At 40.6% G+C, this 14,347-nt stretch overlaps 1 protein-coding gene across 15 annotated transcripts in view; it reads left to right on the top strand.

The window, feature by feature from the left end:
• Window positions 1-14,000, top strand: part of LOC136768173 (NLR family CARD domain-containing protein 3) — a 261,771-nt gene extending 247,771 nt beyond the window's left edge. For 14 of the 15 annotated variants that reach the window (XM_066722225.1, XM_066722226.1, XM_066722227.1 and 11 more), the window contains 2 exons: window positions 4,558-4,731; window positions 12,906-14,000. In XM_066722225.1, coding sequence (XP_066578322.1) covers window positions 4,558-4,731; window positions 12,906-12,924 — 193 coding nt within the window. In that variant the 3' untranslated portion in view covers window positions 12,925-14,000. The remainder of the gene's footprint in view (window positions 1-4,557; window positions 4,732-12,905) is intronic. The other variant, XM_066722229.1, reaches the window with a different exon arrangement.
• Window positions 14,001-14,347: the final 347 nt, after the last annotated feature.

Raw genomic sequence — 14,347 nt, 5'->3', positions numbered from 1 at the left:
ACATTCATTTTAATGACTTTTAAGGGCCTGAAGAAAATACTTTGAAATGTAATGAGTTTTAATGACGTGCAGAAACCCAGAGAAGGGAGTAGCAGTGAAAGAGCAAGAGGAGCATGAAGAGCGACAGTGTGTCACCATATAACACCCCTTCTCATGGGTTGGTTTAGTGTGTTGATACAGATCCCCATTAGCTGCCATGTTATTGCATATGTGATTGATTAATTTGAAAACGATGCTCCCGCACAGTGTCTCTACTTGCAAGTGTTATAATTCAATAGAATGCAATGTTTTGGTCAAAGACCTTATAACACTTGCAAGTAGAAACAGTGTGGGAGCATGTTTTTTCTGTCCAGATGCTTTTCCCTCATATGCACCTGTCTAAGAGTCTATACAGGTGTGGGATTAGATTTTGTTATTGTGATTGATTAAATAGCTGAATAAATGTCATGTTTTAACATGTTCATGACACATTAATACAGCCTCATGTATTTTTGGTGATGTTTGCCTTTAGCTGGTAAAAATACCAAGTGGCTGGTAAGTTTTTTTCCTTCTACCAGATACAGTGGCTAGTGGCCAAACAAGTTAATTTTATTCCCTGGTTACAGGGCAGTCAGGGTCTCGTTTTGGTAGTCGTGGTCTTCCTCCAGATCGGGTCAATAGGCAGAAGTGGGTTCTTAGATCAATCGGTGACAGAGTAGAAAAGTCCCACAAACAGAAGTCAGTCACTAGTCTGCTGCTCAACAGCTGCCGCCCGGCGTCCTGCTCTTCCCCTCAGGTAAATGCATTGAGGCTCTGTGTGCTCGTCCTTTACAATAATGTATTTGTGAACTATGGGCTGAAATGCTAGTTTTTATTTATAAACATAAGAGAAACACTTTAATGTGCATTTACACCAATACACTGGTTAAATGGGATATAATACATGATTATATAAATAATATTTTTCTGATAAGCTGTGGATAAGGTATCTCCTAGCATTGTTTGAGACACACACAGGGCCGGCCCTGGCCTTTTGGGGGTCATAGGTGAGATTTAATTGTGGGGCCCCGAACCTCACTGAAAAACATTGAAGTGTTGCCCATGTTTACGGCGGATAGTAAATGTTTTGGTAAAACTAAAATACACACAAACATTTAAATGGTGCACAATCACAGAACATTGATTGCACTTTAACTTACACTGTACACGTTGAAGAGATATATTCAGTAATAAATACAAATGTAAATCTTGCACTGTGCACATTGAAATAACAGCAATAACTAATAAACAGTTTAGGAAAAATAACATCCACACCAAAAATAGTATAGCACATGTTCAAATTAAATTTAAATTAAATACAATGCTATCAAACATCATTAGGATGGCAACTGGCAGTAGGCGAGCTGTCACAGTGATGTGACCCTCCACCACACACAAAGAAAAGAGTGAGATTACTACTTCATCTGATTGAGCTGGATTATTGCTTTATAACGATATAGCATTTGTTAAACTATGTGAATTCCTTACAAAGTTATGACATTAAGTTCCACTGCTTGGAATATAGAAAACACAGAACATCGCTGTTAAAGTCCCGCTGACATTCTCTTCATAATCTCCCCCGCAATATACACTCATATCCATCATATTTACATGACATTGAGCATACATATCCCTGACGTGTGTGTTTGGGCTTAATCTATACAATGTGCTCGAGTCACAGATGAAATGCCCCTCTCCCTCTCGGGTTTGCATGGTTTCAGTTTATTGCACTGGAGACGAGCTGCTGTTTACCCGCAAGGAATTGTCTTGCGCCTTGTTGTTTAATACTTTGTTTTAATGATCTTACCGAGTGTTTGTTCACGTCACCGATGAAGCTACAAAGCCGTGAATAGAAGTGTTTTATGAAGTTATGTGCAGTACAGAACAGTGCACAACAATATAGAGCATCATGATAATAGGAAACAAAAGTGATCCGCATTGCCATTAACCATGAAACGTCCATCAGCAACTCACTTTACCTTGAAACCCACAATAAACCAGGGTTCCCACGGTCATGGAAAGTCATGGAAAAGTCATGGAATATAACCAAGATATTTGAAGTCTTGTGAAATTGCTACTGTAACGGATGCTCAGTCTTGTCTTTAACAGTTCTATGTTAAGTTGGATGCACGTCCGTTAACCCTTGTATATTTTGCGTTGTGTTCTTGTGCTGAATGAAGAAAAGACCTGGACCACGACCATCTGCTGGTTGCTGTGTACAAATCAACAAAAAAATACATAAGGCTCTGTCACATGCAGTCCTCCCCACACAGCATACAGATCTCAAGTTCCTGTTAGCAGATAATAATACAGAAAACTCTGTAGACTAGCACGTGGAAACAGGTCTACTTTAAAGCTTGCAAAAAGTCTGTTCACAAGGTTTATACTCAATTGACACATTAACAGCCTGTTCACAACCTCAAAACTAACATTTATCCTTGCGTAAAACAAAGTTTGCATCATCCAAAAACCGAAATCAGTGTTTAAAACTGACGATCAAAATAATACATGACCTCCTCTCAGCTAGCCTGGCGCGAACTGAGAGAGGCGCATGAATGACAACACAAAGCTTGCGACCTCTTAAAGTGACAGTACAGGTATTTACACCATGGTCTGAATACAACATACAGGCATAACTATTGGCAATAAAACACATATTTAATAGAAAACAATGTTCATCAGGATTTGGTGACATTTCAACCGTAAAAGTAAAAATATAATTTCAACCCGGTTACACTACACATATACACAGTGAAACCCATTTACAACATACGTGAGAAATAATGTTCACTCTGATATAAAGTAACAGTTTCATGGTGCAGAATAAAATTGTATTAAATCATGTTTAAGTTTTCCTTTTATTACGTACTCTGTAATACATGTGGGTATTATGAACCTCATGGCACACAGTGGTCTGTGCTGATATTATGTACACAGGGATTTCCAAGTCTTGGAGAGTCTGTGTGAAGTGCATATGTACACTGAGCACAACTCCTATACCCATATAGCAACACACAGCACTCGGTGCGATCACAACACAGACTCTCCTCACTCTGCACAGATCCTCAAGATAATAGGTTGCATTTTTGTGCTACAAATGTGTGTCATTCTGAACAGAGTCTGACCATTCAGCCAGTACATTCACAGTGTTTGTGTAGATTCTGAGCAGAATGACGTAAATCCGTGTAAATTGGTCAGGATCTGGCAGCATGATGATTTAATGTGAAATTAAGTTAATAGTAAAAGTTAATCTCACGCACCTCCTGTTCACCAGGACCAGTGTTGAGAACCCCTGCCTACATGAAATGCAAAAACTGTATCAAGTGTCCGTTGCATTTAAATTAAGTATGAAATGTATGATATGCATATTTATTTAAAATCAGGTAAATAATAACAATACATATTTTCCTATTCAACAAATTACATTTTGTTTCAAAACCACAAGCAAGTTCTCCAGAAGTTACCAATATACACTGTTTATCCCAAAGCTCACTTGTGCTGAGTTTCTTGTGCCGCTTGCACTGTCCTCAACGCCACAATGCTGACCAACCTCCGAGTGTGAGCCAATCATATAGCGCCATATAAAACACGTGACCTCCAAGCATCTGTGTGAGCTGTGCACTGCAGAACAGCTGTGATGTGTAGCTGACAAGATAATGTCGTATCAAACCAGCTTGTGAAGTAGTGTTTCATAAGAATAATTACTCATAAGAACCTGAAAATAATAGTGCTTTAAAATGGGTACAAATCGGTAAAATACACACTCCTCAGCACAAAAGTCTGGTAATTTATTGGTTTAAAGAAAGAATAAAATCTAAAGCTTTCAAGTTTAAAACAAAGCAGTTGTCTAAAACACTTCTTTAGCAGCTTACAGGAAAGGATTACTGTAGGCTCTACTGAACTGACCATTTGTATATCGTAATGTTTGAATGTATGTTTTTACGAATTAACTGATTGATCGTAGTTTAAATTCAAGGCAATTCAGAATTCCTGCTAAAATCATTAATATACAGATTGTTAATGTTGTTTTCTGCTGTAATTGACATTTATACTACATATACATTGATCAGATAGTACTATGTGTAATTTTGCATTTACATCTGTGTCCTCTTTACTAGTTGATGGGAGCATGTTTTATTAAAGTGGGTGGATTGGATCAGGTGTCTCTAATAAATGATTCAATGTAGTCATAGAAAAGTCATGGAAAATAGAAATCTGATTTTCGTGGGAACCCTGATATCAGATCGATAAATCCAGTGTGGGTCATCGATCGCAATTTGCACCGGTTCATGTGTTCGGTTTATAAGAAATCCATCATCTATATAACTAATAAAATAAGAAAACTATGAAAACAGAAATACAACCGTGGCTTGGGCTAACAAGACCTGTCCCCCCTGGAACACCCTGCCTACAGAATGAAAGGAAGACAAGAAATCTTCCGGTTCCTACTTCCTCTTCAAAGCTCACGTCTTAAAGGGCCAGTCAGTAAGTGTGCAACGTCACCAAATACATCACCAACGTGTCTCCTTTCCTCTCCAGGCTGTCATGGTGTGGGATCACAGAGGGAGGCTGTGCAGCCCTGGCCTCAGCTCTGCGTTCAAACCCCTCAACTCTGAGAGAGCTGGATCTGAACTACAATCAACCAGGGGTCTCAGGAGTGACAGAGCTCTCCGCTCTACTGGAGGATCCCAACTGTAAACTAGAGACACTGCAGTAAGTAGAGGCTGTGTGACTGTGTGAATATTCAGTCACTGACAGGAGAGACTGTGGTTTCTGAGCTCACCTCCTCTTCACTGCTCTAACCCCATCTCTCCCTGTACTGTGTCTCTGTCAAACTGCTGTCCCTTATTCATCTCTCATTCCCTGAGTATAATGTGTCCTCCTCACCCCACACAGGGCAGGAAGGAAGAGATGGTTGAATTGTGGATTTATCTATTGAAACAGATTACTGTGTGTATGTGTGTATGTGTCTACGTTAGGGAATAGACTGTGTCAGTGACCTATTTACAGGCAGGTTAAGCAGCTGAAGGTCCTCTGTGTGGCCAATCAGAAAGCTCTGCTCCAGGCAGAGATGTTGCTGGTGAAGTTGTGCAGACAGAAGAGCCTTGAATGTGTGTGTGTTTGCGGCCGTGTGCTCATACGAGTCAGACAGCAATGTTTCTGTGACAATAAAAAGTTGTGATAATGTCAGCAACGATAATAATACGAGAGTTGACAGGTCTGCTGTTATTATGCCATTTCCATACGTCTTCTAATAATGCATTTTTACATAGATATTTATGTAACAAAGTTGTTGTGTCAGATATGTATTCATCAATTACGACGTTTTAATTTATGGGGAAACGATAGAGACGTGCGTTTTTTGCTGCGTAGCGGAGATTGTGCTGAAGAGAAACGTGCGGTTTGTTCACATCGCGTCTTTGCTGGCGTGCGGTGTTGACCAATGAAAGGACGTCACTGTCTGTCATCATCCCTAGAGATGATATTTTTGACCCAATCCAAAGGACCTCTCAGCCCTGGCGCTCTCAGCTGATAAAGCAGGTGTCAGGTTATGCGCTGATGAGAGAGCAGTGGTCAGAGTGCAGATGACAGAGAGAGACAGACTTTTACATTGCAGCTTATAAACTATGACTTTTAATGACCACATTCATTTTAATGACTTTTAAGGGCCTGAAGAAAATACTTTGAAATGTAATGAGTTTTAATGACGTGCAGAAACCCAGAGAAGGGAGTAGCAGTGAAGAGCAAGAGGAGCATGAAGAGCGACAGTGTGTCACCATATAACACCCTTTCTCATGGGTTGGTTTAGTGTGTTCATACAGATCCCCATTAGCTGCCATGTTATTGCAAATGTGATTGATTAATTTGAAAACGATGCTCCCGCACAGTGTCTCTACTTGCAAGTGTTATAATTTCAGAAATCTGAGATTACGCGATCGTGCAATTTGCCACAGAATCAGCCGCAGAATTCTCTCTTTCCTGCTGGTTTCCCAGAATACATCACTTTTTGAATGATAGACAGAAGAAATAGGTGGTACCATACATACCCACTAGTTGTCAATAACATTACATTCAGTAAGTTGCGCCTATTTAGCATTTACTTCACTTGTGAATATCTTTTGTCAACCATCTCCTTCATGCATTTTTGTATTGTTTGATCTGCTATTACTGTCATAAGAGCAGGGGTGTAAAGTAACGAAGTACAAATACTTCATTCCTGTACTTAAGTATGTTTTTTGAGTATTTGTACTTAAGTATTTATTATTTGTGGCTACTTTTACTTTTACTCCACTACATTTATGAACAAAATACTGTACTTTTTACTCCACTACATTTCCCACAGATGACCTGTTACTGTTATTCTAATTGGAGAGAGGAATTACATACATATACGTGGAATTGACATGTTTCAGGTTTGCTAGATACTTGTGTAGCTGTAGCATAATGAGCAGCGCTGTAGTGAGCCAATCAGTGAGCCGGATCCGTGGCACAGATCCACCCCCTTTCTCTGCATTACACGCTTTATCACGCTTTCTTTTCCTGATCAAAGATGGAGTCGAACCCGCGGCCGCACTTGATACTCTGCACTGAGCAACACGCTATAACCTTTCAGAGGCAGGTCTCTATTTTCTGAAGGACCCAGCAGAGTGAGTTGTTGATTGTTCTGATAATAAAATGCATTCGTCAACGAAGGCTGTTTTTGAGCATTCAGAGGCTGTTGGGGGGTTTGAAAGAGATCCAGACTGCACTTTCCCTAATTTGGTTCATGTATCCGACCTTAACAGTTTAATGAAATTAGTAAGAATCGCATCCTTCTAAAAGCGCTCATCCTGCATCAGAAATGAATATAAAGTGAAAGTGCAAGCGAAAATGGTAGACCTGCCTGTATTTCAATAGGAGCTCCACACTGCTTTAAGAAAATTAGCATCGCTAAGATTGAAACAGTCTACTTTCTTGATTATTTCGCCGCGACTGGAAATAATCTGACCAATCAGAAGTGACGTAAACCCACATGGAAACACACACAGTATATGCGTGTGCCCCATAACAAACCGTATGGATGACGAGAAGTTAATTTAGCAGGTACAGCAATATCAATTACTGTATCATTGTAAATTAAAGGAAAAACAAATCCATTAAAAATACAATGCGTGGGTGAACATCACAGCAGCTATACTTTAATGACAGCTGTCCATAAAATATACATGTAACCTCCACCCAGTTCCTAGGATAACTGGGGCTGTGGGGCTGCTGTAAATGAAGGGAGGTTAGCATTGGATAAAGGATGGACAAATTAAAACAAACAATGAGAATCCTGATTCTCAGTAGTAGATGGGGAATTGGCTGATCTGTTTTTTTTTTTTTTTTAAATGGTGCGGTGCCTCCAACACAAAGAAGTGTCACGATACAGTTAACCGGGGACAAAAACACACCCAAACATTCAGCAACTAAGTAACCACAACAATAATACCTGTAGCAATAATACTTTATAAAAATACTTTAAAGCAACTAGTACTTTTTAACAGTTACTAAAAATACCAATAAGCGGCACACTGAGTTATTATTATTATTATTATTATTAATAACGCCACAAAATTAAAATCAAGGCCTGTAGTGCATTTAACTTTTACCCCACTCTAGCAATAATAATAATAATAATAATAATAATAATAATAATAGCAACACACACACATTTAGTTTAAAAAACAATCATGTTGATTTATTTAAACACGTGAGTAGAGAAATAGCGGGTAATCAAGTAGTCCATCCATCCATCCATTTTCTACACCGCTTGTCCTGGTGAGGGTCGCGGTAGCAGCATACTAAGCAGGGCAGACCAGACCTCCCTTTCCCCAGCGACAGATTCCAGCTCCTCCTGGGGGATTCCCAGGCGTTCCCAGGCCAGTCGCGAGATATAATCCCTCCAGCGTGTCCTGGGTCGGCCTCGGGGTCTCCGCCCAGCGCCCGGTAGAGTTGCACAGGCAGCCTCCCGGGGGGCATCCTTACCAGATGCCCGAACCACTTCAACTGGCTCCTCTTGATCCAGAGAAGTACCTCCAAGCTCCCAAACTGGATACTCTCTCTACCTCAGCTGCGCCTTGATATCCTGTCCATGAAAATTACAAACAGTAGTGGGAACAAGACTCCTTGGCGGAGTCCAACACCCACCTTGAACGTTTTGAGCGGCCCCGGCACCCCATACTCCCTCAACACCTCCCACAACACATCCCGGGGAACATGGTCGTATGCCTTCTCCAAGTCCACAAAACACATGTAGACTGGATTAGCATACTCCCATGCACCCACAAATATTTGTGAAAGGACAAAGAGCAGGTCTATCGCTCTGCGGCCCGGACGGAATCCACATTGTTCCTCCTGAATCCGAGGTTCAACTATCGGACGATGTCTCCTCTCCAGCACTCTGGCATAGGTTTTACCAGGGAGGCTGAGGAGTGTGATCCCTCTGTAGTTGGAACACCCCCTCTGGTCCATTTCTTAAAGATGGGGACCACCACCCCAGTTTGCCAATCAAATAGTCAATTTGGAAAATTTAAAGAGTCAAGGAAAAATTAAAACCACAGAATTGAACTCGCAGTCTCAAAAACAAAATAACACCACACAATTCACTGAAACAAATAAAAGGATACCCACAAGTTCAAATTGTTATGAAAAGCCAATAAATGGCCAGATGTCCCGACAGACTGAATCCCTTGTTTTTATTGTTGGTGCACTTTTTAATGTGCTCTTTGGCTCAATCGAATTGTACTGCGGTCCAAAAAAAAATCTTCACCTCGGATTATACACAACACAGTTCAACGAGGACTTGTTCACACAGACAAAAATATATTTGAAGTAATTAAAAAAAAAACATATTCCCGCCAGCTGACAAACATAAATAAATATATACATACGCCCCAACCACAGACTCACGCCACCTCCTCACGACACAGCAAGCGGGTCCGAGTTGTTCCAACCCGCTCGTCCGGACTCCCGTGCCGGTCAGCGCCAGCAGGCCTGGCTCTGGATCATGTAACTTCACCAGCCATCGGTCCTTCCTCTCGGCGCCGAGAGATTTACTTTGTTTTTTTTAGAAAGCACTGGTTACTGCCTACACTCTACACTGTCTACACTTAAAAAACAACAAAAAAAATGTGACAAATGGAACAACAGTAAACACAGTAAAAAAATAACCTGGGAACGATGTCCAGAAAGAAACAGAAAAACAGATTTACTTTACGGGCTCGTTAGAGTGTCCATGCAGTGCAGGGTGTAACACAGTGATGACCCTCTCTACACCGACTACACTGGGAACTGACTGGCGATTGTTTGGGGCATGAAGTTGTATTAGATACCCCTTGGCAACGGTTGTTGAGGCGTAGGGGACCCGAATAGTGATTGGACGATGTACATAAGCTATCAATCTACAAGATGTAATTGGTCAGTCCCAACCAAACTCATTTAAATAAAAACACGAATTGCAGTTCAAATGGGGGGCAAAATAGATGCTGAAGGTGTTGCCAGGCCAACGGGTAACGGGCAGTTTTTTTTTTTAAGTTCTTAAAACAATTTAAAAAACACAAACACAGTACAGGCCCAGGAGGTGGGTTTACATCTCAGACAGAATGCATACGTTCACAGAAGCAATACAACAGACAGTTGTCAACAGATGCAAATTCTGCAGCGTGTTACACTCTCCCCCCACTAAAAAAACCCCCATGACACTCCTGGAAGAAAAATAAAGGTTGGCCTTATACATACAAACTATTTAAAACAACATATATCCCTTTTTAATGTACAGCTACAGTGAGACTAGGGAGCACATTTTTTGGGAAGGCTGCACATACATTACACAGGGATAAGGGGCTACACCACCAGGCATGACACACGGATACCTTATTGTATGGCACATTAGCACACCCAGGTGGAAAAACACCACACTGCCTTGTAACAGATGACTTAAGTGCTGACTCCATTTAGATTTGTGTTTTGGGTCTAGGGTCCCCAGCATTTCGAGAAGAGTGCGATTGAATCTTTCTGGTTGGCGGTCCCCTTGCGGATGATAAGGTGTGGTGCCAGACTTCTTTACTCCCAGCATGGTCAGCAGTTCCCGAATTAGTCAACTTTCAAAATCCCATCCTTGGTCGGAATGCATTCGTCTGGGTAAGCCAAAGTGGATCAAGTACTTTTCCCAGAGTACCTTGGCTACAGTTGCAGCTGTCTGATCTTTGGTGGGGAATGCTTGTGCATAGCGTGTGAAATGATTGGTGATGACCAGCACATTGGAGACATTGTTAGAGTTGGGTTCTATGGAGAGAAAATCCATGCTCACCAAAATCCATGGGTCCGTTGCTATGCATGTGAACGAGAGGAGCCGTTTTCTTGGGCAGAGTCTTTCTCTGGATGCAGCGAGCACACGACTTACAATACTGCTCCACATCAATCTTCATACTTGGCCAGTAAAATCGATCCTGTATCAAGCCATAGGAATTGTCAAAACCTAAATGTCCCGGAGTGTCATGCAAGGACTTTAAGACAACGGGTGGAACTGTCTAGGTAGAATCAGTTGTTTTCGTATAGTTTGGTCCGTTAGTTGTACAACGTGATAGAGCAGTCCTTGTTCGATTCTTAGCCTGTCCCACTCACGCAGTAAGAGTGGAATGTCTGGGTGTTTGGTCTTCACTACACCATGTATATTTTTGTGTTCCACAGCTACCCACACATCCCCTATGCAAGGATCTTCTCTCTGAGCTGAATGCAGGTCCGATGTTGTGAGGTTAGGCAGTTGTGTATTCAAAGCAGTCAGCTGATAGTACACCCTGGAAACAGCATGCATTGAAGTCCCCATCTGTTCAGTTACACTAACTGGTGACATGTTCGGTGATCATTTACAGTTGGAGGTCTGACATAGAGCTCGAACACCAGGGGCAGAGATTTCTTCCCACTCTTCATCAGAGAAAGGGCTGGAGTGAGGGCGTCTTGACAGCGCATCTGCATCCACATTTTGTCTTCCCGGTCTGTACCTCAAGCTGAAGTCATAGGTAGACATAGCAGCTAACCATCTGTGTCCAGTGGCGTCTGTAGAACCGTCTCGGAAATAAGTGGAGAAGTCGCGGAGATAAAGCAAATAGAACTTTAATCGAGCCGCTCGGAAGCTCCACTGTCAGAAATAATTCCTTCAGTGAGGCTTAATGTTTACAAACATGAGTGCAGCTTTATAGGAAAAATGACGTAACATCTTATGGCCATTCATCCAATCGGAAGATACAAGTCCGGGTCCGTTTATGATCTGTCCTCCCGTGAAGAGGTGATGGATACAAAAAGCAGATGTCCGTCTTTGATGTGCACTAGGAAGATGCGATCCCACGGTGGTCATTTACCTAGTGTCAATCGCTCAGTAACAGAAACATTCCTGCCTATCTTGAGAAACGATTAAGTCATAAACAAATTCACAGCAGACATCTGTAGGCTATTTCAGCACTGTGTAATATTTCATTACTGACAGGAGTCTCTAACAAATCGACCTTGTTGACCCTTTACTTGTCCTGCTAAATCTAATCTGCTCAGTCTGTATACAAACTACATCTAATGCCAATATTAATATAAAACATTATATAATTATCACAAAACACTTTCTTCAACATCCTATACAGAGTCTTCAGCGTCCAACTTTGCTGAAGTTAAGATGTACGTCAGAGGATTGTAATCGGTCCTCACTTCAAACTGAGCTCCGTACAAATAATCATGCAGTTTGTCTACTGTTGCCCACTTTAATGCCAAAAACTCCAACTTGTGAGCAGGATACTTATTTTCAGTTGGTGACAAACTTCGGCTGATGAAGGCCACTGGCCTCAATCCTTCTGCTTGGTCTTGGTAGAGCACACCTCCCAATCCCTCTAGGCTCACATGTACATGCAGCACATATGGTTTCTGTGGATCTGCAATAGCCAAAACCGGAGCTCTGGTCAGACAGGTCTTTAGCATCTGAAAAGCTGCTTCACACTGTGTCCCATCTAGGCCCAAACGAATCAGCTTGTTTGAAGTATGTTTGGGTGGGTGATGCTTCAGGTTTCTTCCCATTCTTTTTATGAAGAGGAGGATAACCTTGCCAAAGGCTGATTTAAAGGTCGGCAAATTTGTGCATAGTCCTTGAGAACCCGTCGATTGCTCTATTTATGCATATCCCATATGGCTGTAGTTTGTCGTAACAGTCAATGTACCATAAGTAGTTAGGGCCTGGGTCACCACACATACGACGACGCAGGCGACATCGTCTTCGAAGATCGACTCCTTCAGCATCCAGCAATTGAAGAAGCCGTATTGAAGGCATATTCTACAAACAGCAATCTGAAGATAGTTGCTAGCTACTTCATTGGTGCCCTAGAATCTAAAATGGGTTGCCCTGCACGAATTCGCTCTGATTTAGGCACTGCTATATTGAACAGATGCAACAGTTTCTCAGGTATGATCATGGAGACGAATATTCAAGAAACTGTTACATTTATGGTTCAAGTAACTACAACCAATGCATTGAAAGTTGGTGGTCTTTTTTGGGAAAACAACACGCCCAGTTCTGGATTAACCATTTATAGTTCTTGAAGGAGACTGACAACTTAGTGGGCAACTTTCTTGACAAAAATCTTGTACCGTTCTATCATACAGGTAGGTTTAAAAACCAAAGAATATTACAATATATGCTGTAAACAAAACATCTAATGCTAATAGTACTGCTACATTAATTTTTATAACAGGGGGTTGTGGTTAATGAATTGCTTTCCTGTATAAAACATACTTGCTTTGTTACATATTTGACATTACAATATCAAGTACCTTTTGAACATTGTTTCTTTAAACCAGTAATTTTACTAATTGTATGTTCTTTGGTTTAGGATGAATTGCAGAGATTAGTCCATCTGTGGATCACTCACAGGACTAGACTGAGCAGAAATGCAGTTGCACCAGATGGACGCCCTGTACTGATGCACAACCTACCACATCTTTATGGAGCCAGAGATCACTTAAAGGACGTCAGTCAGCAGCAGCTCCTTGTTTGCAGAGAGGAGTGCCTTCCTAGAGGACCATACCCTTGTGATAAAACAGATTTTGAATTATCTTGCTTCATTATGGGAGAGAATAATATGGACCCAGCCACAAATCCTGATGAAGCTATTGAGTTGTATTTAATTTTGAGAAATTGTATCCTAACACAGTTGTAACTGAACTGTGACCTGTACCAGTTTGTCAGCTTGTGTTCATGGAGCCCACTGTGTATGCTGATTTATATAATTGAACCAATAATTCAACCAATCATAACTTGTACATTATTGTAAACAGTTGGTGGGAATTTATATGTAATGTTAAATTGAATAAATAACTTGAATTCTCCAACTTTTTTAGAAGAAGCAGTTGAGAACTTGTTAAAAATACATAATTCTTTGGCAAAATGAAAATGACATTGGAAAAAGACAACGAACCTGCAGGTATTCAGTGGTCTGGAACCACGATTGCAAGTTACCCATTTTTATCCTAATTTTGCAACTTATCATTTTACAAATTCAGGAATATAGTGGTCTGGAAAGGCATACCCTACCATTTTTTCATGTCTTAATCAATGCTATGTTACTTGTGAGAAATGTACACTGCCAAAAGTCATTTCTTACTACAAAATAGAACAAATTTCTTCCCTGAAGATCCGTGTGCCAAGAATTTTTTTCTTAGTAAATTAGTAAATTTTTCTTGGCTCAAGAAATGTATTCTCATCCCATGGTTATGTCAATTCCAGTCAGAATTTACTTGCAACAAGAAATTATTTCTTGTGTCCAGAAATTATTCCAATGAAACGAGTTACCTGATTTCTTCAAACAATAGATTGGTTTCTTCTATCAAGAGAGAAAGTTCTTACAAGACATCATTTATTGCGTTCAGAAATTATTCAAATTACTTTTACAACCATCCACAATAAACATTGTGTTAATAGAAGAAGACTTGGACTGTACCTGGTTTTCATTCCTCCTCAGTGACTTAACTAGTTTAAGTTTTGAATTAGCTGCTTTCATTTAACAAAAGTTATGTATACTCTGATTTAATACATAAAATCTATGCTATATTTTAAATAATCCACTTTATAATTCCTAGCTAAAATAAAAATAAAAAATCAAGAGTGGATAATTATATAAAAATAATCTCAATTACAGATGACAATGCAGCCCCCCAGGAATGGAGTTTGAGTCCCCTGTAACAGCGTCTGAACATATCAGTGTCATAACTATCAACAGAATGTTTGCTCCTGATTTTGCTAAATAAAGGATACAAATGCACAGGTGAAAATCTT

This window comes from Amia ocellicauda, chromosome 14 (genome assembly GCF_036373705.1).
Source record: "Amia ocellicauda isolate fAmiCal2 chromosome 14, fAmiCal2.hap1, whole genome shotgun sequence".
Classification (NCBI taxonomy): Eukaryota; Metazoa; Chordata; class Actinopteri; order Amiiformes; family Amiidae; genus Amia; species Amia ocellicauda.
This window is presented reverse-complemented; position numbering and strand designations above follow the sequence as displayed.